The 26,395-nt window shown below is 51.8% G+C and overlaps 1 protein-coding gene across 2 annotated transcripts in view; it reads right to left on the reverse strand.

The window, feature by feature from the left end:
- HTRA1 (HtrA serine peptidase 1) overlaps nucleotides 1-24,141 on the reverse strand; it is a 50,558-nt gene extending 26,417 nt beyond the window's left edge. Inside the window, exon 1 of one of the 2 annotated variants that reach the window (XM_066355306.1) lies at nucleotides 23,574-24,141. In XM_066355306.1, coding sequence (XP_066211403.1) covers nucleotides 23,574-24,051 — 478 coding nt within the window. In that variant the 5' untranslated portion in view covers nucleotides 24,052-24,141. The remainder of the gene's footprint in view (nucleotides 1-23,573) is intronic. The other variant, XM_066355307.1, reaches the window with a different exon arrangement.
- Nucleotides 24,142-26,395: the final 2,254 nt, after the last annotated feature.

Consider the following 26,395-nt stretch of genomic DNA (forward strand, 5'->3'; position numbering starts at 1 on the left):
TGCACCGAGTGATTCTCTAAGGTGCTAAAAACATCTGCAACTTCTAGGGAAGATAAACTAATTCAACAGATCGATCCAAGGTAGCATCATTTAATTATTTTTGTTTCAAAACCCTTTCATGTGTGTAAAGCCAGAAGCCATGGCCAGGGCTGCTATCACAGCCGCCCGGCCCATGCAGGTTCGCATTGGATTCGGACAGTCGGTAAAGAAACAACGGAGCCAAGAACTCATGGGCTGTCATCTTTAATTCTAGCTTGCACCCGGCGGGCAAGGAAAAAGTACACACTGGGCTCCAAAACCCACTCACATTCAGTGCTCACAAAGCTACTGACTTATCCGAGTTTCCTAGAATCAAAGGTTTCTAGCTCACCAGACTTATTCACCTCTGTTCCCCATCTCCTTCCTTCTCCAGCGTCAAACTGCACAAACTGGCTTCTCACTCAGCACTCTGCCATCTTGGCTGCTTCTCCTGGCCATGTGGCCTCTTTCTGCTCTCTTCTCTCTGCTCTCTGCTCTAATGATAATCTCAGGAACCAAGAGAGCAAGCTCCTGTTCTGCCTCTATTTTATAGTGTAGAAATCCAAACCTTTAATCCAATATACAAAATAGGGAAGTCTCTAATACAAAGTCACTTCTCTGAGGCATGATTGGATTGTACCGCCCCATATCAAAAAGGGTGCGAAAGGCTTAATCCCCAAACCAAGCCCCAGGCTTCAAGGATTCTGCCTGCCTTTAGCCCACCCCCAACACACATTAATATCACCTGGGCAACGGCCTCCTTGTGGGCAGCGTCATCTTTAACAAAGTGAGCATAATATATTTTATCTGCCCAACAATCCATCCCTATGCTCACTTTACTACCCACAGTCTACACTACCGGCATTCCTGTGCAAGGAAATTAGGCACATTACACAAATTACAACATGACAAATCATACAATTTCAACAATTACAAGGTACATTTCACCAGTCTCTGAGCACTTAGCCCAAAGCGCAAAATGTCCTCGGCTTTCTTTCTAGCCATGGGAAAAGCTTCCCGGGGCAGGGGAGTGCTTCCAGCAAAGCCACCCTCCACCCTGTTGGACAGATAAAATGTATTATGCTCACTCGTTAAAGATGGTGCTGCCCACGTGAGGCCGTCACCCAGGTGATATTAATGTGTGTTGGGGATCGTTGTAGCCTGGGGCTTGGTTTGGGGATTAAGCCTTTCCCACCCTTTTTGATGTGGGGCGGTACAATCCAATCATGCCTCAGAGAAGTGACTTTGTATTAGAGACTTCCCTATTTTGTATATTGGATTAAAGGTTTGGATTTCTACACTATAAAATAGAGGCAGAACAGGAGCTTGCTCTCTTGGTTCCTGAGATTATCATTAGAGGAGAGAGCAGAGAGGAGAGCAGAAAGAGGCCATATGGCTAGGAGAAGCAGCCAAGATGGCGGAGTATTGAGTGAGAGGCCAGTTTGTGCAGTTTGATGCTGGAGAAGGAAGGAGATGGGGAACAGAGATGAATAAGTCTGGTGAGCTAGAAACCTTTGATTCTAGGAAACTCGGATAAGTCAGTAGCTTTGTGAGCACTGAATGTGAGTGGGTTTTGGAGCCCAGTGTGTGTTTTTACTTGCCCGCCGGGTGCAAGCTAGAATTAAAGATGACAGCCCATCAGTTCTTGGCTGTCATCTTTACCGTTGTTTCTTTACCGACTGTCCGAATCCAATGCGAACCTGCATGGGCCGGGCTGCTGGCTTTACACACCCCCATCAGGATATTTCACATTGTCCAAAATCCGTAATTCGTAAATCCATCCAACAAAGGAGTCAGTGCCCACTCCGGTCGTAGTCCAAGAAATCAGTCCATGCACGTGGGTCATCAGCCACCCCTCTCATTCCTGCCGTCCTGGCAGGTCTTACACTGTCCTAAAGAGGGGCACGTGGCAATGGCAGTCAGCATTTCCATCTTGGCTCTGGAGAGCATGATAACGTCCATCCTATGTCCCCAAAATTGCAGACCTACCAGGGGCATAGCAGGTACTCCTTGCTGCTGGGCTCTCACCTTCTGGAGACTGCGGATCGCAACTCTAGTCCGATTCTCCTCATCCTCCAAAGAGGAACTGAAAACACCAACTCCTGCTGCCAGGCTCAAGCCCCAGGCTGCCGCCGCCTTCTGCTCTGCAGACCTTGCAGCTCCGGACCCGGCTCAGCCCCAGCCTCCTGCCGCTGCTGGCTCTCCACAATATCCAGGGAAATCTGCAACTCATGAACCTGTGAATCCTCCTCCAGTAGCTGCTCCATTTCCAGGCGAATCTCGCAAACCTGGTCGGCCTCCTTCTCCAGCACTTCCTCCAGCTCCAGGGTCAGCATCTGTTTCTCCCACGTTTGCTCCAGCTCCTTCCACTGCTCGGTTTGCAGGTCCCGGGCAGCCTCTTCCACAGAGCTCTCGGTTTCCTCACCCATGGCAGTAAAAGTCAGCCAGCCTATAGCCCCCAAAAGGACAGCCATGGGGAACCCTAACACTAGCCAGTCCTCTACTCCACCACTCAAAGGCTCCTTGCCGATCTGTATCAAATCCTGCCACAGACTACGCCAAATGTAAAGCCAGTAGCCGAGGCTACCATCACAGCAGCCCGGCCCATGCAGGTTCGCATTGGATTCGGACAGTCGGTAAAGAAACAACGGAGCCAAGAACTCATGGGCTGTCATCTTTAATTCTAGCTTGCACCCGGCGGGCAAGGAAAAAATACACACTGGGCTCCAAAACCCACTCACATTCAGTGCTCACAAAGCTACCGACTTATCTGAGTTTCCTAGAATCAAAGGTTTCTAGCTCACCAGACTTATTCATCTCTGTTCCCCATCTCCTTCCTTCTCCAGCGTCAAACTGCACAAACTGGCTTCTCACTCAGCACTCTGCCATCTTGGCTGCTTCTCCTGGCCACGTGGCCTCTTTCTGCTCTCTTCTCTCTGCTCTCTGCTCTAATGATAATCTCAGGAACCAAGAGAGCAAGCTCTTGTTCTGCCTCTATTTTATAGTGTAGAAATCCAAACCTTTAATCCAATATACAAAATAGGGAAGTCTCTAATACAAAGTCACTTCTCTGAGGCATGATTGGATTGTACCGCCCCATATCAAAAAGGGTGCGAAAGGCTTAATCCCCAAACCAAGCCCCTGCCTTTAGCCCACCCCCAACACACATTAATATCACCTGGGCGACGGCCTCCTCGTGGGCAGCGTCATCTTTAACAAAGTGAGCATAATATATTTTATCTGCCCAACAATGTGCTACCTTATTTTTATTTTTCCCTTCTTTCCATGGAATTGGAAAATCAGACATTGTTCTCAGATTATAGTTAGGGAAACCAAGGCCCACAGACTTTAAATGACTTCTCCACAGAAACAAATTTTCTTAATGGAGAGTTTAAATAATGGGAAAACCTGACCAAATCCATGATTTTTTTAACTTAATACCGGCCCTATATGTATCTGCTACCCCCCCCCCAGGTTTGCAGGTAGTTGTGGGTTAACTGGAGCGTCTCCCCGAGTTCTCCAATGGGAGATATAAACTAAAGGAGAGAAACATTCCTTCCCAACACGGAACCTGGGGAGCATCGCCCGGACACAGCTGTAAACAGACCCCCTGGGCTTCCTCAGCCCTGCTTCCTGGGAAAGGCCAACACTGGTCTAGCTCCAACCAGACCAGAACCCCCAGGAAGTGCAGCTCTGAGACCCTCCTGAGAAGGACAATGAGCAGAGCATTACCTCTGAGGATCATTAACTCACTTCCTCTTTCTGACTTCCAAATATGCATGGGAGAATCTGCCCACGCCAGGAGTGAAAATAAACATGGGTTTTTCCAGCTCCAAGGAGAACTAGCTGCTGTCCCGCACAAACTAGAGAAAGTGGCCCCAGGGTCTGTCCACCCTGGGATAACCACATGGGAGAACAGGGAAGACCCTGGCCTGGACACTAGGAGGCCCAGGTTCCATCCTCTGTCTGCCAGTGGCCTCCATTTCCCCATCTGTACAATGGGGCCAACAGCCTCCAGGGTGAGCTGAGCAGTCCACTCCAGCTCCAACATTCTATGATCTAACCCCTACCTCTCCCTCTTACCCCAACAGGCTATCTAGCGAGAGCAGAGCTTGTGGGACCTGAGACTGGGCACAGGACTCTCCAAACTCTGCAGATGAATAAACAGAAAGGAGCAACAATGGGGGCACAGACCACACTGAACAGCCCAACTGACAAGCCTCAATTGTGCAACGGAGATGAAAAAACAACCAGTGACCTTCGTTACCATCACCGGGTGGACCAGTGTCAGTGGGAAAATTACACAGAGCAGAAGCAATTGAACATCAGGAACATCAACTAATTGTCCACAGATGGGCAAACCATCAAACCAAAGAGGAAGTGCTCGGCTTCTCCAAATGCAGTTTCAGAATGAGGAGGAGTCGTGTCTCCAAGAGCAGCCAGGCTCAGGGTGAGGGTCCTGCTCCAGGACTTGTGAGGTTGTCCATCAAACCAGAGGAAGCCGCTGCTGCCTCCTGGTCTTCAGCAACCCCGGCTGACCCCACTGCTCTGACCTCTGCTGCTGGTCACCCGTCTTCCTCCCAGCGGGGTCAGCCGACGCTGAGAAGTCCCAGACAGGGTCCCAGGCTGGCTCTGCCACAATCCGCTCTCTGAGGGATGCAGATGGGTGCAGGGCTGCTGGGATGTCCAGGCCCTCGGCCTGGGGAGAATGGGTAAGCGCACAAGCTCTGGTCTCGAAACACAGTATGTACCTGTTGTGTGACCTCAGGCATGTCAACTAAGTCATCCACATAAACAGTGTGATAAGAACACCATCCTCGATGCGTTCTGAATGCTGACTTTCCGAACTACGGCATATGAAGAGCTTGGCCAAGTCATGTCATACAGTTTAAAAATAAAATAAAAAAATAATGGGTCAAGGTGCTTCTCAGTAGGCAGCTCTGGACAGGTGTGAGCACCACATACCTCACTGGTCCAGCCGGGAAGGGAGGGGAGAGGTAAAGGTGACCAGAGAACCACCCTACCCACCTGGGCAAACCCATGCAGGTCCTGCAGGCTCCTCCTAACGGCCATCAGGACACCAGTGACAAGCAGAGACCAAGGGGAAGCTGTATGGCAGGCCAGTTTTCCTGGTTTAACATGTGCCTCTGTTCCTCAGCTTCTAAGAGTACCCCACAGCCAGTGCAGAGGAAGACGGGGGACTGGGCCGCAGAATAGTTCAAACTGAAGCCCAGCGGCACTAACTCCCAGGGAGCAACCAACCGCACCAGAAGTAGACAAACAGAACTCCCTCTACGAAGTGAGGGTCGTGTTTACTGGGGCAGAGCTGTGAGGATAAGAAGCCGCAAGCGGGATCAAGGCCTGGCCCTCCTAACAGCTCCGTGATTGCGCAGAAAGCCGGAACTGGCGAGTGTTCAGTAATGGTCTGCCATTTACAGAAAGCTGACTAATCAGAATTTAGAAAACTGAAAGTACGGTGTTTTCTACATTCCTGACTAATGAAAACAGACAAAAGCAAGAAATGACCGATATTGGGATTCAAAGAAGGAGCTTCACTATAGATCCGACAGACACTGAAAGTTTGATGAGGTAATGTAATGAACAAATTTTTTTTAAAGATTTTATTTATTCATTATGGGGGGGGAGAGAGAGAGAGAGGAGGAGAGGAGCAGGAAGCATCAACTCCCATATGTGCCTTGACCAGGCCAGCCAGGGTTTTGAACCAGCGACCTCAGCATTTTCAGGTTGACGCTTTATCCACTGCGCCACCACAGGTCAGGCTGTAATGAAGAAATTTATGCACATAAATTCTAAAGCTTAGATAAAATGAACAGATTTCTTTAAACATAATTTACCAAAGCTTGCTAAAGAAGATACAGATATCCTGAATAATCCTGTGTCTATCAGAGAAATCATATTTGTAGTTTAAAAACTTCCCACAAAGAAAATTTCAGGCCCATATGGCTTCACTGGTGAATTCTACCAAATATTTAAGAAAAAAAAGTGCTAACACTTCATAAACTTTTTCCAAAAATAGAAGAGAGGAAACACTGTCCAACTTATAGGAACTCAGTATTACCTTAATATAAAAACCAGACAAAAGAAAATTATAGACTCATACCCAGCATAAACATAGACCAAACATCCTGAAAATTTTTTTAGCAAACAGAATTAAGCAATATAATAGAAAATAACAATATATCATGACCAAGTTGGGTTTATCCCAGGAAAGGACAAATAAGGTTGGTTTAACATTTGAAAACCAAACAATGTAATTCACAATATTAACACACAGGGTGTGGCAAAAGTAGGTTTACAATTGCAAGTACATGAACAGTTCATTCTTAATTATTATTAATTCTTGTATTATTTTCCATACAAATAACCATAAACCTACATTTGCCCCACCCTCTACTAAAAAAATCCAAATGATCATCTCAATTGATACAAAAATAAGATCTGACAAAACTGAACACCCATTCATGATTTTTTTTAAAAATCAGTAAACTAGAAATAAAAGAATTTTCTTCATCTGATAAAAGGACCACTAAAAAACCCAAAACTAACATCATACTTACTGGTGAAAAACTGAATACTTTCTCTCTAAAAAACAGAAACAAGGCAAGCACATCCACCCTTACCACTTCTGTTCACATTGTACAAATCCTAGACAGAATAATTAGGCTAGAAGAAAGAAATGAAAGGCACGGAGATTGGAAAGGAGAATATAAAACTGTCTGCATGCAGATAGCATAAGGGTTCATACAGAAAAAAGCTTAGGAATCTATAAATGAACTACCTAGAACGAATGAGTTAATCAACAGCACAGAAAAACAGGTCAATACATACAATCAATTATATCTCTATGGATTAGCAATAAAAAACCCAAAAACTGAAATTTTAAAAATACTAATTTTATAATAGCATCAAAAATATTAAATACTTAGGGAAATGTTTATCTAAATATGTGCAAGACCTATACACTGAAAGTTAAAGTACAGAAATAAATTACAGAAAGCCTAAAATAAATGGAGAGAGATACCATACTCATGGGTCAGAAGTCTCCCTCTCGTTAAGCTATCGATTCTCTCAAAGTTGATCTACAGAGTCAACATACTCCCAATGAGAATCCCAGCAAGAATCCCTTACAGGAAATGGATAAACTGTTCCTAAAACATATGTGGACAGCACAGAAGCTAGGATATCCAAAACAATTCCCCAAAAGAAATAACTGAATGGCATGCTACGTGGTTTTATTTTAAACAGAAAAAAAGTCTGAATAGGATTGGTAGAATAATGAGTCACAGCACCTTAAAGACAGAGCTTTCTGTTTACCTAATAAATATTTATCATTACTGGTTTTAAACACAACAAATGACCCATTCAGAGTAGCCAACATTTCCTATAATTTTCTGAGTTGTTAAATTGGCAGGATTCCATCCAAAGATAATAAATGATTCACTTTTCCTCTTTATAAACTACTCGTCCAGCACACAACTCCACAAATGTTCCTTCCTTGGAACCCATCAGATAATACTTCTTAATGACTTCCAACAATTTCCTTATAGGAGGAAACAGGGACACACACACACACACACACACACACACACACACACACACACACACAGTGTTGATGAGTTTCCATAATCAGTATCACAGATACTTCCATTATTAAGTGTTTACTGAATAGAGCCATGCACTAAGTTAAACACCTGACATACACGACCACATTCAAGAAAATCTGTTGCCGTGAAAATAAGAGTCACAACGAGGGGACTTGAAGCAAGGACTGAGCACAAACTTGGATATGTGTGCTTTAAATACATCAATATGTGTGTTTCATCTTTAAGGCAAACATGTCAGGTAAGGATCAGATGTGAGGCAGAAAGAAGAGAGACACACCCTCTCCTGGTCCTAATGCCTTGGTTCCCAAACTCTGCACCAAGGCCCCCCAGGGCCCCACAGCAGGCTGACATACAGGACATTTCCAATTTCCCGGGGAAATACAGTGGTACTTATTGGACACCTTGAGAACCATCTCTAGAGAGTTCATTCAGTTTCGAAATCAGCTCTCATTCAAGCCCTTTTGATGATTCTATATCTTTCTGAACTTGGATTTCTGGTGGTCACTGTGATCAAAGCAAGTACTGTTGGAATCAGTGGCCGGGGGAACGGTGGTGGCAGTGTCCAACAGCGTTCCAAGATCTTAGAGCAGGGGTCTCCAAACTTTTTACACAGGGGTCCAGTTCACTGTCCCTCAGACCATTGGAGGGCTGCCAAATACAGTGGTCCTCTCACTGACCACCAGTGAAAGAGGTGCCCCTTCCAGAAGTGCAGTGGGGGCTGGATAAATGGCCTCAGGGGGCCGCATTGCGGCCCGCGGGCCGTAGTTTGGGGACGCATGTTTAGAGACTGCACGGCACCCAACAGGTGCACACATCCCTTTCATAAATACCAGTAATTGTGGTTATTAAATAATGAAATTTAAATATCTTAAACAAATTTTTTTTTCCCAAATGACTACTATGAACAATGTGGTAAAGACACAAATACTTACGAAGCTGTTGGGATCTAATTGCCCGATAATAAATGGAACAGTTAGGTATTTCTTTTAGCCCTGGGAACCACGTGGCTCAGATTCCCCACCTCTCTCTCCCAGGATTGGGTTCACACTCTCCAGTCTGGCGAACCTCTCCCCAGGGCTCTGGAAACACTCCGCTCTACCCAACCTTGCATTCACATGCCTACTTTCTTCCTGCCTAGAATAACACCAACGAGAAGAACATACTCACTTACTGAGCATCTGCTCTGTGTCAGGCACAATGCTAGGCACTCAGTAAATGTTATCTCTAATTATTCCTGCAAGCCTGCAAGCTTGCAGGGTAGATTCTATCCATGGTCTACAGAAAGACGGAAAAACAGAGGAACAGAGAAGGCACATTGCTCAAAGCCTTGGAGCTGGTGAGTGGCAGAGGCAGGAGGCCAACCCATCTGTCTGGCAGCCCGGCTGGAGCTCTCTTGCTCTGCACTGTGGCCTCCCTTCCAGGTCCCAGCCCTCCCCTCCCCCACTGCCCGCTCTCCGCCAACTGTGGGAACAGCTTCCCCCTTCCAGGCCCAAGAACCCAGGGGCGGGACTCGGGATTAACAGCCCCAAACCTTCGCTTCCCCCGAGAACAATCGCGCCACCCAATTTCTCACCGGACTTGATAAGTTAGAGCTAATTTGGAAAACAGAACGCGGGGTATTCGAGGGAAAAGAAATGAATCCTCCTTTATTCAGAGGGAACAGCGTGTTCCCAAAATTCAAATCAGCTTCAAGAGCAGATTGATCAAATCAGTGGCATTTTAATGCACTGTCCTACATTCAGGACCGGCTAGATAATTTGCAGGGCCCAGAGCAAAACAAAAAAAAATGTAAGGGGCCCCTTGTTCCAAAATTATTAAGAATCCCAAGATAGTCACTGCAGAGAACCATGCGTAGGGCACAGCGGGACCGCACACAGGTTGCACACCCATGACGCCAGCCCTGCCCGCGCTCCCAAATCATTTGCTCTAAAACCCGAAGTGCAGGCGAGGTACTGAGATGCATCACACTTAGTCAAGAGCTGCTGGAGATGCTACTGGAATCTGTCTGTGCCCCGGAGCTCACGGGCAGCCTGCTGGGCTGACAGGGCGCCCGCGTGCAGGGAGGCAGGCATCCACCTTCTGTGCCGCAGGGCACAGCTCTCACGGGTGGCAAGCCCCACGTGCTAGGATCCCTCGACTTTAAAATAAGGAGGCTCAACCAGGTGGCTTCCACGGTCCCTGCTCACACTCACAAAGAAAGGGAAGAAGTCACCTGAGACTTTTCACCTCATTTCTTCCACTTCCGAAGCTAGCAAAGGTATTGGTACTTTACAAATTATACAGTAAATCACAGTGTAACCCAGTTCTAATAACTGGCAGGATTCGGGGAAAAGAAACATGAAGACACCCAGCCACAAAGACGGCTGCTGTCGGCCAGGGTCTGCTTGCTGAGGGACTGTGACAAGTCCACTGGGGACAGCTTGCCAGCCCACACTTGCCTTAGTCTCCCTAATGCTACCAGTCCAGCCTTTCTCTTCCTTCTGCTGCACGGCCTGGGCACAAGTGACATGAGAAGTAAAGTTCTTTCAAACGCACAGGCACAAAATGCATTGCACAGAGGTTGGAAATGCAGGCCCAGAGAAAGTATCTTCCCATTTTCACTCAGGTAGGACACCACCCCTCTCCTGACCACGAACAGCCCAGAAAGTGCTTACCCCTGAGACACCAGCGTGGACCCCCTGCTGCTCCGGACTCCAGGTCCCTCCCAAAGCCCTGGGACACTTTCCCCAGCCACCAGCTGACACACAGCCAGCCAGACTCCCCCTGGCCCAGCAGCTGTAAGTAAAGAAGTAATCACAGCAGACCCCCGTGCATGTCAGGAAAACCTGAAAGAGTCCTTGGGAATGGTCCAGGTGTTTGAGGGCCTGGGACACGCCCCTCGTCTGTCCTCAGCCACCCTCCCGCAGCACCAACGCCCCAAGCAGGAGCTCCTCATACGAGGTCTGGTCTCTGGGCCCTCCTCCTCCAAGCATCCCTCTCTACCCAGGCTCCGAATCCAGTGGCATGCTAGCGACTGTCCTCGTTCTCATCTGTAGATGGTCCAAGGGTCATGTCTGAACATTTCTTTGCCCCTAGCATGGCTAAAGTCACAACATAGAGGCTACCTGCAGGGTAGAAAAATCCAGGCCTAAATTTGGGGAGTAATGCAGGAGGAAATTACCCTCCAGGCACACTGCCTGCTGGCACCGGAGGGCCTGGCCTCGCGTGCTTGTTCCACTCACAGCCTGACAGCTTCACAGAGAAACCAACGCCTGCAAGGCCGGAGGCAGAGCTCAGCCTTCCAGCATCTCCTGATCTCTGCACCAGACTGCCCTGAGCCAAAGGTCCCTGCACTTCTGAGGGGGCGGGGGGGGGGATACAGTAACAGGGAGACAATGCAGAGAGGAGAGCCGACAATGCTGCAGGCCAAGGCCAGGGCCAGGGCCAGGGCCAGGGACCGGGACCGGGACCGGGACAGGGAGGGCTTGCACCGCCGGCCGCTGGGATGGCACCAAGGGAGAAGGAAGGAACACCCAGAACACTGCGTTTCAGGCGAATGATGGATCCCCACCACGCAGCTGCCACACCAGGGCTTCTGATGTCAGAACTGGAATCTGGGCTCCGAAACTCTGCCCGGGCACTGGCACCTGAGGCCTGAGAGGACAAGTGTCTTGAGTGTGCAGGAGCGTCGCGCCAGGGCCAGGAGGCCGTTAAGAACCTGACACCCTGCAGACTGCGGTGCTGGTCCCCATTGGGGGAGGGCAAGGGGATGATTTTTCACTAAGAAAAGGTCTCTTTGTGAGGCAGCACGGTGAATGCGAGAAGGACCTTGCGAGGGGGAGGGAGAGGGGGAGGGGCAGGGGGAGGGGGAGAAAGCCAGACTGCTGATGGGGGGAGGGGAGGCTGCACTCCCAGCAGGAGCCAGAACAGCAGAGAACCGGCTTCCTCCTCACCCAGCGCAGTGGACACCTTTCAACCTGAACGTCAGGAGAGAAATCAATGTACTGGGTAATGAGGCCTGAGGTGCAAAGCAGAGATGGCCTCCTGTTTGCAAGAGTGATTGCCTAGGAGGGGGAAAAGAGCATACATAACCCAGCAGATTGCCGCACAGGTGTCCCGCAAGACTCATTTTCTCCGTTTTCGGTCTGAGTGACTGTATTCTGTCTGTCCCACTCCATTAAATTCCAAGGAAGCTTGTCAGCCACAACGTCAACCCAGAGGCTGGCTCAGGGTGCAGAGGCCACAGAAACAGAAGTGAGACTTTGCACATTCCAGAAAACCAGACCCCCATGCTAATCGATGATGTGTCTGCACCTCCAGGCCCTTGGGGGCCTGGGCACAGGGGAGCCTGTGCAGCTGGGTGCTCTGACCCTGCAGAGAAGGCGCACAGGAAGGAGGTGGGCATCACCTGGCTGTGGCCCAGGCAGCAGACGGGGTCTAAAATAAACCCTCCGCACACAGAAGGAAGAGGAGACAGACAAGACACAGCCTCAGTGTCACACTTCCGATGGCCAAAGCCTCTGGGACCGCTTGCTTCTGGTTCAAATAAACTGAATTCACAAGCGGCAACTATTGTATTTTTTTTTTAAGGCTCAGAATTGAATGGGACTATTATGCTGTCTTTTGTACAGAAATAGAAAAATAAAATTCAGGAGAGTTGCGTTTGACCTATTTCTTTCCTCTGTGCGAATCAAGGAGAAAGAGGAGGCGGGGCCGGGCGGGAGGAGGCGGGGCCCGGGCCTGGCTGGGATTCCCCGCCCACTCTGGCACTTCCCAGAGCGGGCAGCCCCCACCCCGCTTTCCGGTGCCGTCTCCCAGACGCGCAGAGTGAGAAGAGCTCGCCTGCTGCCAGACCTCGGGCTGCAGATGGTCCCCAGCTCCGTGTACCCACAAGCGAGGAGGGGACTGTTTGCAGGGGCCGGGCCAAGGCTGCGGCAGATGGTGCTGAAACGACTGGGCAGGTGAAGTCCAGAAGCAGAAGGACTGACCCAAACAAGTCTAAGACAGCCTTGCCCGATTAGCAACAAGCTTTCGGGAGCACCGGGCCAGCTGGCTGCAGAGCGCTAGATGTACCACGGTCAGTTACAGGCACAGCCCAGTTCTGCAGTTTGGACTTTGCTGGCCAGAGATGCCTTTTTCAGAACCATGTGTCTGGGTTTAAAGGTGCCTGTCACTAATAATCACTCCTTGGTCTCACTGGCCAAAAAAACCCAAAAACAAATACAAGTCCTTGTTAGCCCAGGCATGCTGAACGCTCGTGAACAGTCCGTCTTGTTGCGTTTGACAGTCTTTGCTGACCTATTTTACGTGTTAGGGGGAGAAGTTTCCAATCAGTTACATCACACGATTTTTTTTTTCTTTCAGAAGTCTGAATGCCCGGGCATGTGTCTATTATTATCTTCAGGGAAACGGCTAACTGCTCAGTTCACAAAAACACTGTTAACTTTCCTTTTGATAAGCATCTGGCTCCGGTCTTGACCTTCCCAGATTTCTCAGCTGGGTTCTCTTCCTGCCACGACCACTCCCGGTTGTTGTATCTGGAGCAGCCGAAGCAGTGCAGGCTTCCGAAAGCTCCAGCGCCAGCAGCGGGGCTGGGAAGCGAAGCTTCAGTTTCTTAAGAGGCCTGAGACACACTCCTCAGCTGTCAGTCACCGTCCCACCGCCCGGCAGAGGAGGGATGTGATCTGACAGTGAAACCAGACCCTCCATTCAGAAAGGGGGTCGGGGGCCCTCTTCCCAGAGAAGTCCCCCGTGTCCATCTGCTGCTGCTGCTAAGCACAAGGCTTGAGACACAAGGAGAGAAATGGGGGAAACTTGTAAAACTGAGACAAGCCGAAAAGAATCTGGCTCAAGGAAGAAATAAAAAGTGGGCACTGAGACCCAAGACAAACTACTTCCCCTCTTCGGGCCGCAGTTATCTCATCGGTAAGATGAGGGAAGGCTAGGCTAGACCGTTTCCGACATCCTGTCCAGCTCCGCAAAAGGCCCTATGAACTCATGAATCTGAAAAATGCATTTCCTGATCTTTTCCTGACAGCATGCAATGCCCATCAGTATAGACTGTTCCTGTTTTCAATGCTGGCTCTCAGCGTCACGTGCTCCAATTTCGTCCCAAAGAACACGTCGGTGCCGCCACAGCAGTTCGGGCTTTCAAAGTGATTTTCATGGCTGGGGTTAGGGGATAAAAAGGAAAAGTCTGGTCTTCCTCTAGCACACACCAGAATGTTACTCGGTCATAAAGTGGCCTGCAGTACTGACACGGCCACAGCGTCGATGAACCTTGAAAACATTGTGGCCGGGTACAAAGGACAACATGTCCGATTCCGGCCGAGCCGGACAGCAGATGAGCGGTCGCCTAGGGCCGGGCAGAGGGAAGGCATGGGTTAATGCTGTCAGGTAGTGGATGTATTTTTGGAGCGATGAAAATATTCTAGAATAGAGAGAGGTGACAGTGCACAACTCTCTGAATATATAAGAAGTCTGTACTGTCCACTTGGAAAAGGGTATGTTTTAGGGCACGTGAATTGTATCTCAATTAAACTGAACTGAAAAGAAAAAAAATAATGTCACTTGTTTTTTCTTTTACTTTTTTTTTAAACTTGGTTACTAGAAAATTGGATTTTATATATGTGACTCATGTTTTAGTTCTGCCTGTCAGGTACAAAACATTTGAATAAACACATTCTTCACTTTTCAAAACAAACAGAAACAGTCAGGCAGGCCTCCTCCTGTACCCTGGACACAGCTGGGCTGGGCATCCAGGACCTCAGATTCTCTATCACAGTCTCGCTTGGGACCTCGGGCGCTCACACCCCTCGCCTCTCCCAGCTCCTGGACAGCCACACGACCCCTTTCACGTTAGATCTCCTGTGATCACAACTGCCTCCCCAGGTAAAAAACAAAATTTAAAAATGCTCATTCTCCCTGAAGAATGAGCAATCTGAGAATAACAGCAACTTAACAACAGACCGGGCACCTTACTGACCAAGCAGAAGACAGAGCTATAGACAGTCCCATTCCACTTATCATGAAGGATTTCTTTGGAGGGAACTTCCTTTATGGCTGGCCTAGCTTTCGGTGACTTAAGAGGGTGAGACAATTCTATAGCCGATGGCAATGGATATGGGTACAAACTCCTGGGAAATAATATGCCGAAATACAGCAAGAGCCATAAAAAAAAAAAAAAAAAATCCATATCCTCCCATGAGTCACTGCACTGTATCTATCCCAAGGGGAGAAGCCTAGATACAGAAATAACCACGGACACGAAAAATGTTCATTTCAGTCCTGTGTGCAATAGAACCACGGCCCAGGAGGGCACACAGAGGGCAGGGCTGACCCAGCGGTGGTGTAAAGCTCAGGACAGAAATGAGGCAGCTCCCAGAATGACGCTGGAATCGCAGCTCTTTTTTTCTTCTCTTTATTTTTTTTTGATGGGATCAGGCTCTATTTGTAACTTCAAAAACTGATACCGGCCAGCATGTCATCAAACGTATCAATGCATCTCCCCAGGATGTCTAAACAGACTGGTGGAAGAAGTGATTTAAAAAGAGCGGTTAGGCTAAGAGAGTAAACACTTGGTCCACTCCTCCCAACGAAAACCTAACCACAGTGCGAAAGGCATGGAAGGCCCTCAGCCCTGACTTATCTGGTGTGCCCCCCACGCTACTTATAATGACTATTTCCCTTCAGCAATATCCCTGTGATTGTGGCTCAAGGGCATTAATATGTACTTAGAACTTTTGAGAGGAGAAATCAGTCATTTTACGGATAGCTTTCGGGTCATTTTCCAACCCGAGGAGATCGCTGTGGAGGGGCGGTGGTTCTTCAGCATTATTTTATAATGGGAAGCTAAGTAAAAGCACCAACAGTTTCTGAGCCTCATGGGTGAGCTAGGTGGGTGGGCCCTGGTCGCTTCCTTTTGAGCGCCTCAGTTTCCCCATCTGTAAAGTGAAGGCTTGGGCTACAGGCTCTGCAAGGACTATCCACGTTTGGGTTTTCACGCTCTCGGATTCAGTCCTTCCGATGAGCCAGTTGGCGGCTTTGGCCAGCCACCAGTGTCACTGCAGGGAAGAGGGCGTCCTTGTCCAGAAGATCCCAGGAAACATGAAACCAGGGAGTTGATGTGGCCGGAGATGGGTTGTGGACGGCGCAAGCACAGTGACAGCTGTCAGAGGATGGAGGATGGTATGGCTGGTCAACGCAGGGACCCCAAGGGGACGGGAGTGTTACAGAACCCCACACAGAAAGGTACCAGGCACGTGGGTCCTTGCTAGAAGGTCTCCACCTCTGCCCTTCCTCCTAGTCCTCCTGTGCTGTCATCTGACTTCTACCGGGTTTTTACCCATGAGGGCTGAACCATACTGGGCTATGCTTTTTAGAGCCAGAAATGTCAAACTGATGAAGAAATGTCATGCTAGGATGTGAGCAACCTCAACTCAGGCCATTTCTTGGGCACTACATGTTCCATAGCAACTCAGCTGAGAAACTCGGAACACAGACCACAGGCACCCAGTCCGGAGCATGCAGGTACAGCTCCAGATGTGCTGCGTGACAGTTGGGGTATGGTGTTTTGAACCAAAACATCTGCCCTGGGATGTGATGGCAGTGAACTCTGCCTTTAGTTTCCCTGAAACGGAGGGTCAGTGCTTGGGGACAACTCCATCACCTTGGCCAAGAGCTACGATGTCTCAATGAGACAAAGAAACATGTCCAGAGGGGACCCATGTCCTGGTACCCAGGAAGCATACTGCTTTCCCATCCTCTGGCTCCACTGCTTGGTGCTGGTTCTACCAGGAGTCCTGGAAGAGTCTGGAATTGCCACTTGGAGATCTCTAACTACTTTGCCTGCCTGACAAAGCACTGTCACACTCATCTGACCCTCGGTGTCCTTCTGAGGTCTTCGGGGCAGCATCCCTATCCTCATGCTACATACAGATGAGGAAACTGAGACTGGAGGGAGAGAGTGACTCACCCAAAAGGCCCCAGGGGGCTGGAACCCAGGTTAGCTAACACCATGGGCCATAAAGGAGACAGCCGTTCCGGGCTCTACAACAGACTCAGGGGACCTCAGCCCCCCATGCCATGAGCTAACAGCCCACTCGGGTAATCTGCGAGGGTACAGTTGACCCGAGAGCCCTGGGAAGCCACCAGACCTGGTTGATGTTAGTGAACACTCCACCCAACAACAGCAGAATCTTCTGCATTCACAAGGCACGTTCACCAAGAGCGACCGCAGTCTAGACCAGAAAACAAGCCCTAACAAATTCCAAAGAGCAGACACCCTACAAAGCATGTCCTCGGGCCACAATGGCACTGGATGAGAAGTCAGTAACAGAAAGGTGGCTGGAAAGCCCCCCAAATATTTGGAGGTTCAACGGCATGCCGCTAAAGCAACCCTTCGGTTGAAGAATTCTCCAGAACAGTTTCAGTGTGAGACTGACATGGGTTCAGTCCTGGTTCTGCCTCCTCGTCCTGGGTGGCCTCGGATAGTTCCTTTACTTCCTGGGGCCTTGTTTGGTCCCTGAGCTGGGAGACGGGGACCATGCCGCCCCCCCAGGAGCGGCGATGAAGAAGGAACAAGGCAGGCCCGTGACACTATCAGCACAGTGCACGCCCCCAGGCAGCACCCAGTGGTGGCAGCTCTTCAGGTCTCTGCTCTGTCCGAGAAGACTGTCCCCTGTGCCCAGGCTGGCTTACCCTGTGCCAGAGAAAGGCGGATGCGACTGCTAGATGCCGACCCTCCCGCCTCTATGCCATCTGCCTGGGCCACCTCCGGGGGCAGACCTCTCCATGTCCACCTATTCCCACCGCGCGGCAACTGTCACTTGGAATATCAGCATGATATTCCAGCAGGGAGGGCTGTCCAAGTCACAGGGGGCGCGGTGACTCAGCAGCCGAGTGACCCACCAAAATCTGCCCCGAGACCAAGTGAGAAGGAACTCGACGGCAAACTTCGCCAAACCCTGAGGAAAAAAAACAAAACAAAAAAACAGCTCCTCACACAGGCAGGCCTACCATCTTCTCAAGATGTGATTGCACAACCAATTGTAAAAAAAAAAGATAAATTTCCTGAGGCTTTAAAATATTGCACAAGGCTCTGACTCACTAAGACAGACAGGGCTTATTGAGATTTTAAAATTATCAGGAATTCCAGCCACAACAATATGCCTTCCGAGCCCATCACATGCTCAGGGAGACGTGACTGTCTCCTGGTGAGGGACCGGCTGCTGTTGCGTGATGCTGTGCAGCGCATTTTTATGAAATACGCTGATTTGACGATTTGTCCTAGACATCTAAACTAACGGAGTATCCACAAACTCCCACGCTAGTTTTCTTCCACCCCAGATATGAGCAATCTTTCCTTGTGAGGAATTTCCAAAGCATGGGAACCAAACCAAGCATCATCCAAGCCGGTCTCAGGGCTCCCACACACGGCTACCTCCTGAGCGTCCCGGACGCCAGGCGCGGTCACGGGACAACATCTGTAAAATGCCAGGCCTTCCAGACACTCGGGTCTCCACGCAGGAGAAGTCACACACTTCCCTCATGTCACAGCCCATCGCTAGGGGTTTCCAAAAGTGACAGGCAAGGCGGTGTCTGGGTCCCTCTGCCCAGACCCCCTTTCCTAACTTAGTTATTGACAAATTCCAAGTCAGGCTCCAGGACACCCATGTCACACCCACCCACCCGCCTGGTCCCCGAGGAGACAAGATCGTCACAGCACTTCCTGCACTGTGCTGCCTCCTGGTCAGATGTCTCAATGACAAGGATGATAATTATTGTTCTTATAGCTACACTGATGGAGCCCCAGCCGTGCCCCTGGCACAGTTCTTAGCTCATCATTAGGCGCTTCTTTCCTCCAACTACCCGATGAGACGGGCTACTATTTTTATTATCATTTTACTGATGAGGAAACTGTGTCTCAGAGAGCTGAAGTTCCACCATTAGAAAGTGGGGATCTGACTCCAGAAGTCCAATCCGTACGCCAGGTGTTACATGACCTACTACGAACTCGAGGATCATGGGCCACTGAGCCTTACTCACCTCTGACTCCCCAAATCTGGACAATCCTGAGGATGCAGCAGGTGTTTGATAAAATGCTCTAAATGAGCTTAGAAACGGAGCTCACGTCACTGACCCCCAGAGCTGAACTCTGCGCCCTTCCAGCAGGAACAGACGTGCCTCTCCACTCACGCATCTCTGTCCTGCTGCGTGTTGTGCTGGCTGGTGTTCGTCAGACACACATCAGCCAGCAGCACCAATTGTCCTGCCACTTCAGGGCACCTTTTGGAAAAGCAATCGGAATAGCTACATGTCTCAGTTTCTCTTTGATATTCTTTCTATCTATCTATCTATCTATCTATCTATCTATCTATCTCTGTCATCTTTCTTTTTGTTTCTCTCTCTCTCTGTTTCTTCAATGGCAGGAAAGGTAGGGAAGGACACGTGTCGTGGTTCAGGAGGGATCCCACCCCACAGACCCCGCAGCCCAGCCTCAGGGCCCCTGGGAAGCAGCAAGGGGCACCAGGCTCGCTGGAGCTCCCCTCTTGGGGGTGAGCATGTCACCACTGTGGTCATCCAGGGACACTCAGCAGCCGGCACAAAGCTGAACAAAGTGCAAGGCAAGCAGGCTCAAGACGAGCCACAGGCATTCAATGACAACCTTGGCTTTTAAACATCAATAATTAAAAAAAAAAAAAATTAAAGAAGCCTGCTCAGCCTATTTTAATCAGGCATGAAGTGACCACAATTCTTCAGAGACTGGTTTTCTTACACACATCACAGACCAGTCCAACTGAAGGGACCTCAGAGATCATCTGATCCAGCTCCCTCACTGCTGAGGCCCTTGAGAGGTCGGGCACCGGTCACCTGGTCAGGTAGCAGCCTGGGGAGGGCCAGAGCCAGCTGCCAGCCCTCCACCCCAGCTGGCCTTCCAAGGAACCTTTAACCCCTGCCAAGCTTGATTTCTTCTTCAAATTAAGCCTGACCAGAGCTATTTATTCACTTCAAATATAAGCTCATGGAAAGTCTGATTGCTCAATCCAAGGCATGGAACTGTGTCCAGGATCACACAACTCCAAACGGACTGAGTCCAGGCCCCGTCCTGAGGCTTCGGGCGTCCGACCACAGTTAGCTCATGGTCCCCACCATAATCGCTTACTAAAGGCAGTTGTTTTCAGGTCTAACACCACCTATTTACAGCTCTCTGGGTGGAATGAAGTTACTCAAATGGCTGGCTTTTGCTGTTGACTCACTAATGTTATAAAACCTTCCCATTTTAACTCTTTAACAAAACCAACAGAGAATTAAAGATAACCAATCAATGTGAGCAATGCCTTAGACACTGTTCAAAAGACATGAACAGCCAGGGGCTCTTCCTCTGGAATGCATGGCCAGCCTCCACTGCCAGAGGCCTTTCCTCCTCCGGACCAGGGTGGGGGAGACGGGGACAGGGAGGCCCTGGGCTTGTAGACCCCAGGGTTCACCTGGGCTGCTGCCTGGGGTCAGGTGGGCTTTCCTGGACTGTGTACTAAGAGGACACATGGATGTGGCTTCTGATGTCTGGGAGTCTTTTTCAGGCCTCTTTCCTGGCTTTGCATCCATTTTTTTTTCCCCAGCAGAGTTCTGCCACATTGTACATACATCGGGCTGGTCTTTTGCAACGTCTGCAAATTCTCTCCCCGACAATATAGGGCCCGGGGCTCTATATTACAGCCTCTCATTCTTCTGCTTTTCCTCCGCCAAGAACCACACTGATGGCGACCGGGGGCCACCCTGTCTTCCTACTCCCGTGCCTGTGGCCTGAGAGCTGTGATGGGTCTCCAGTTTCATCTCAAGGTCGTGGCCATCTGGAGCACTGTTTATTCCAGTTGTTGGCTGTGGCTCAGCTGAGGTTGGCTTGGAATCCTGGTTTCTCTGCTGACAGCACAGCATGGTGACTGGGAACGGGCTCTGGACCATATGCAGGGGTTCAAGTCCTGCCCACAGCGCTGCCCGGGCCTCTGCCTCCCAGCTGGGACGGGGGGAGGACTACTGTATCCCCTCACAGGATGGCAAGGAGCACCAAACGGGCTTGGAGAGGCTGGCACGGAGCAGGCACTGAACATGTATGTTAGCCCTTGTTATTATTATACTATTATGAATTACAATTCCTTTCTTTTTTGCCAGCTCCTGACCTATAGAGAGCTTTTATTTTAAACTGATCCAAACTGCTAACAATGGAAGCTGACAGACCTTTGTTCTCCGGTATAATTGGACACTTTCCCATCTGAACCCTGACAGCAGCATGGACTTCTGATCGAGATGGTGTGCCTTCCACTCCAGAGCCGTGATTAGAGGACGTCCCCTGAAGTCTCTGTTAAAGAGCTTACGGATCAACATGCTCTTTGTCGAAGGGCAGCACATCTCACCAAAGACCCACCATGCCTCCAAAGTGCGGCTCACCAACCCAGAGACCTCGCGTCTGATGGCACTTCCCTCCTCCTTGTCATTACTGTCCGCTCCACACAAACCCTCCTTAGGATCTTGGCAACCGTGGGCCCGCTCCCGTCCCCGAGACTCCTCCCTCACATCCTCGCATGGCTCCTCCGACTCCAGCCTCTAGGCCAAAGGCAACTCCTCCGAAAGGCCTCCCGTGTCCACCCCCGCTGCTAACCCTGCACGCCTGCCAGCCCTTCTCAGCCAGAGCAGGCGGCCAAGTCACCTCATTTAACAATGACATCAAGTGACCTGCTTGTGGCTAGGGCTGCAACTGAATGAAGTCTTGGCTCCCGGGCTCCTGTCCTCAGGGGCACCTCCGGAGAAGGGCAAGGGCAGAGTGTTAGATGGGGGTGGAGGGAGGTGGAAAAAGCAAAGCCTTCAATTAAAGACTGGATGGCTGTCTCTCGTCCATTCATTCATTCATTCATTCTCTTGCCACCCGTCCCCAGACCGACAGGTGCCTCCCCCGGGCCAGGCAGGCAGGCAAACACACACAGAGCGCCAGACCCACGGCAGAGCTCCGCAGTATCTGCAGGAAGGAAGAGGGAAGGACGAGAACAACGCTGGACCCTGTCTCTCCCTCTTTTCAAGGCCACCGAAGGCGTCCTTCTGTGCCTGTCCACTTGCCTGCTCTCCCGGGAGCCTGCTGCCGGCGTGACGGCCTCCACACGGTGACTGTTAACGCCTGCCAACTCCAAAGTGGCTAAGGGGCTCCGCCGCACCAGCAATAACCCAGTTGCTCCCGTGGTGGCTGTCACTCAGGACCCCGAGCGGCCAGACTACAAGCAGGAACACTTCATTCCCGCTGCCCTCCCTGGATGTCCCCAGAGGCACCAGTCAACCCCTCCCCCAATCAAGGCTTTGCTTGGGCTATTCCCCACCCCAGCTGGTCCCCACTCCAGCCAGGATGCACTTCCCAGTCCTCTGGAAACTTCTTTCATCCCACCTGACCTCTGCGCCACAGGCCTGGGGTTGAGCCCCGGGCTGGCTCTGAGGAAGACTATTTGGGTTCAAATGCTGGCTGAGTGGCCTGGGACAAGTAATTCAACCTCAGTTCCTCCGGGCTCCCTCCTTGTGAGGCTGTGAAGATCAAGCGAGGTCCCACGTGTGGTACCTCTGGCACAAGGACTGGGGCACAGCGCGGGCACCAACTGGGGTGCATTTCCATGCCCATCCCCAGCCTCCGCAGGTCCCTCCTCTCCGGGGCAGCTCTCCTCCACCCTCCATCTAGGCCATTTCCTGAGGGTGGGTACAGGCTCCCTGCTCCCGTGTTGGCTGACTACATGCTCTCCAAGTTCTCTCACACGCTCTGGCACCTTCCGCTCAGTGCAAGCCAAATGGTGCGAGGTCTCAGTTAGTCATATTCCTACAAAGAGAATCCAGACCAGCCCCTCCGCTGCCCCCACCTCTCCATGCAGCGCGGGCAGTGAGGAGGCAGACTGTGGCTGCACCCAGGGCCACTGCCAAACCCAGCCGTCCCATCCCGACAAGGCTGGCCTGGCCGCAGCTGAACCGCACATTGTTTTTCCATATGGTCTCCTGCCTGGAGAAGAGAAGCTCCGTCTGGAAGGTCCCCCGAGAGACAGAGGGTTTCCCCACCCCTGGCCCCATCCCCACCCCCAGGGAGGGACCCGGCTTGCTGGTACAGAAAAGATTTGTAAGGTGAGCGAAGGGGGACACTTCTTCATCCCTAACTGGCCCCACACCTCGACCTCTTCAGATTTCGTGATCAAAAGCCCCGTTCAACTTATTCAAAAAGAGCCACTTTCATTTTTGTAGGATTGGCTCAAAACACGGGAAGCAAGGCAGGCAGCAACGCGGCTGCAGCGGCTGCGGCAGGAAACCAGCACCTGGCCCCGGAGATCATCTGGGGAAACGGGCGCCAGGCTGGCCACACTACTCCTTTCAAATGAAAAGTTAAATGGAGTTGTCATAGGCAGGGTCCATATATAGTGAATATATGGTTAATTGTAAAGGGGGACGGGGGTGGGATGCAGAGAAGTGGAATGGAAAGCAATAGAAATGAGTCCTCGTGGTCCCAACGCCCCAGGCTTGTTGAGCACAAAGCACTTACCTTTCCCAGTCCCGAACTTCTCTCCTCCCTTATGCCCACATTCCTGTCTTGTTTGTCCCCCGGTCCCTGGTGTTGTGCGGTTCCCCGCTGGGCATCCAGCAATGCGCAATTCAGGCAGGACACCCTGTCACCCTGACTATAGGACAGAGCGCACTGGGCGCAGAACCGACCCCGGGCTGGGCGCAAAGCTTGGTTCAGGGGGAGCCCACGGAACGCTGCCACCCAGAGATCGGAGTCCATTCTCCCAGAACACCTCGCAACGCTTCCCTGCTCCTCGGTTTGCCCGTGGGTCCCGAGGAGGGCAGACTGGGGCGGAGATGGGGAGACCCAGGAGCTCCCCAGATCCCAGCTCGCGGCGGGGCGGGGAGGTGGTAGTGGGCACCGCCCTCAGGTACCTTGACTGCAGGTGCCGCGCTGCAGGACAATGACCGGCGGCTGGTGCAGCCTCTCAGAGCGACGGCTGGCGGCGCGCAGCTGGCACAGGTTGGCGTAAGTCTTGGCGTCGCTGCCACACACCGGCTCGCTGCTGGCGCACACACAGAGGCCGGCCTGCGCGCGCCGCCGCACGGTGGCCGAGGCGGGCACCCCGAAGGGCACCACGCACTGCAGCCCCTCGCCGCACGGGCCCTCCTGCAGGCCGCACTCGGCGCCCTCGGGGGCGCCGCACACCTCGCAGCAGCCGCACGCGTCACGGACGCGGCCGCCCTCGCAGTGTTCCGGCGGCGGGGCGCAGCGCGCGGGCTCACAGCGCTCCGGGCACCCGGCGGCAACTGGAGACGAGCGGCCGGCCCGGGGCAGCTGCGACGAGACGCGCGCCGCAAGCAGCAGCAGCAGCAGCAGCTGCGGGAGGAACGAGGCGTGCGCCGGCTGCATGGCGGCTCCGACGGCGGCGGGCTGGGCGAGGGCTGGAGAGCGGCGCCGGAGAGCACGGAGGGAAAGGGAGCGCTGCGAGTGCGCGCGGCCGCGCAGCCCAGCCCATTGGCCTCCCGGCGGTGACGAGCCGCCTTAGGGACGGGCACGGCGCCCGGGAGGGGGGCCGGCGGAGGGCGGGAGGCTGGCTCTGGGACCGCCTGCGGTGGGGGCAAGGCGGGCGTGCCCCGGCACGGCGGGGCTCGTGGGTGCGGGCGGGGCTGCGTTTCCTGGTCTACGGCTGCCACTTGTTCATTCGCCCTTTGCGGGGTTGCTCACCGCGACTCGCCACCTTCAAACTAAAAGGAGACTGCAAAGGGCAACCTGCGTCGCCCGGGTTGCAGACCCCCCCACACCCCGGAAAGTTCCCGCGGCTTGCTGAGATGGGGACCCGCCCTGGCTGTGGAGCGAGATTGGGGGAGGTGGCACCTCTGGCCCCAGTCCCGCTCTCCAGAGGAGGAGGGCAAGCACCCCTCCGGAATTGGCCCACGTGCCCAGCACAGGACCGTGACTATGGGTCCCGTGCAGCCGCACAAAGGTGATGGTGCCCGTGGGACTGGCAGAAAACCTGTGACTAGACCCACGGTTAAGTGAGAAAAAAAAAAAGCGAAGAGCAGTGATTAGAATAGAATGATTTGTGTCCGATTCCTTTTAAAAGGTACAGGTGGGATGCGTGCTTGTACCTGCACAGAATCGCTCCGGAAGGAGATGGGGAACCCAGTTACAGGCGGGCGGGGGAATCTCGGGTGGGAGAGGGGCTTGTACTGTTTGAATTTTTCATCACGTCCATGATTGTCTCTAAATATTATTGTTTTTTAAATAAAACGGCCCGCTTTCGCTTTTCCACTTGAGTATTTGGTGCATCCTTTGGAACAGACACGAGTCATAGGAGGGGTAGGGGTGACCCCAGAGGAGGGTCCCAGGAACTTGGCCAGACCCTCAGGTGTGACCTGCGGGCCACATGGAGTAGATGGACTAAGCTTGGGCCCAAGGGCCCCAGAGGAGGCTGCTCACACAAGCCCTGCCCTGCAGGCAGGCAGAAGCGCCCAAGGGCAGATGGGTAGGCAGTGCTGACCTTTGAGTAGGGTAGGCATAGGAAGGGACGAGGGGGCTTAAGGATCCTGCACTATTCTTCCTCTGTCATTCCCTTGTGACACAGGACTGTCCCAACACAGACACAGTAGTTGAAAAGTAAAGTTCAAGTATTTATAACCCCCTTCAAAGCACCTCTCAAATGTGAACCATGTTAGCATCCAGGGGCCTGGGACCTACAACGGGAAGGCTGGAGGTCCAGTGACTCGGGGCACGAAAGGACATTGGGGTCCCCAGCCAGACCTCATCCTTGTGGGAGGGGAGCCCTTGGCCCAGAAGTCATTCAGCCCTGGATACTGGAGGGAGCGTGATGCCTCTGCTGATTAGAGAGCCCCGAGTGCTGGCTACCTGGGAGCACTCATAAAGGGGGAGGTGGGGTGGGGGGAGAGGGATAATTAGCAAAGTCGGCCAGCAGATAAAACACTGCCCGCTGCTGGCCAGTGGGCAGAGAAAATAGCAGGGCTGTGATGGTGAATAAATCAGTGAAAAATTCTTCTTGCCCAATACTCTCCTTTTACAGATATGAAAACCCAGGTCAGGAGGACCAGTGACTTCCCAAGCCCCACACTCTAGGTAAGAGTGGGGGACTTCTCAGTGGCCTCTGCCTGCCAGTCCCCATCCTCCCCCACCCAGCCACACGGCCAGACTGCCGATTAACCAGCTGGTGAGAAACAGTCTGCGACCACAGCCTCCCCAGTTTGCTGGGTGGGTCTCCAAGCTCCTTCCCTGTGAGAGAGTAAGTCCCTGAGGGTCCACTGAGCCCCCTCACCCCTCACCCTGTCCTCAACCCCACCCCCTCCTCTCACACACTCTGCTCCGCCAGTGCTGAGTAACTTGCATTTTCTGGAACAAACCATCCTGTTTAAAGTCTCCATGCCTTTGTTCACACTCTTCCTCCCTTCCCTTGAAGTGCCCCTACTCCCCTCTGGTGTGAGTTAGTGCCACCCAGTGAAGCAGGCAGGGGCCGTGCCATCGGATGGGCTTGGACCCAAAGCTCGCTCTGGCCCTTTAATTCTGTGACTTTAAGCACATTGTTTAAGAACTTCGGGACATTAACCAGAAAGTGACGTGGAGTGATGAACCTAAGGGTGTCTGTGGCAATGGAACCACTCCTGTGGTAGTTGACAACCCAAAAGAGGTGTGTGGAATGGTGACGGTCAGTACCTGAGGGCCACAGAGGCCACATGGCTATTCTGCCAGGGGAGGAAGATGGCAG

The sequence above is a fragment of the Saccopteryx leptura genome, chromosome 13 (genome assembly GCF_036850995.1).
Source record: "Saccopteryx leptura isolate mSacLep1 chromosome 13, mSacLep1_pri_phased_curated, whole genome shotgun sequence".
NCBI classification, from domain to species: Eukaryota; Metazoa; Chordata; class Mammalia; order Chiroptera; family Emballonuridae; genus Saccopteryx; species Saccopteryx leptura.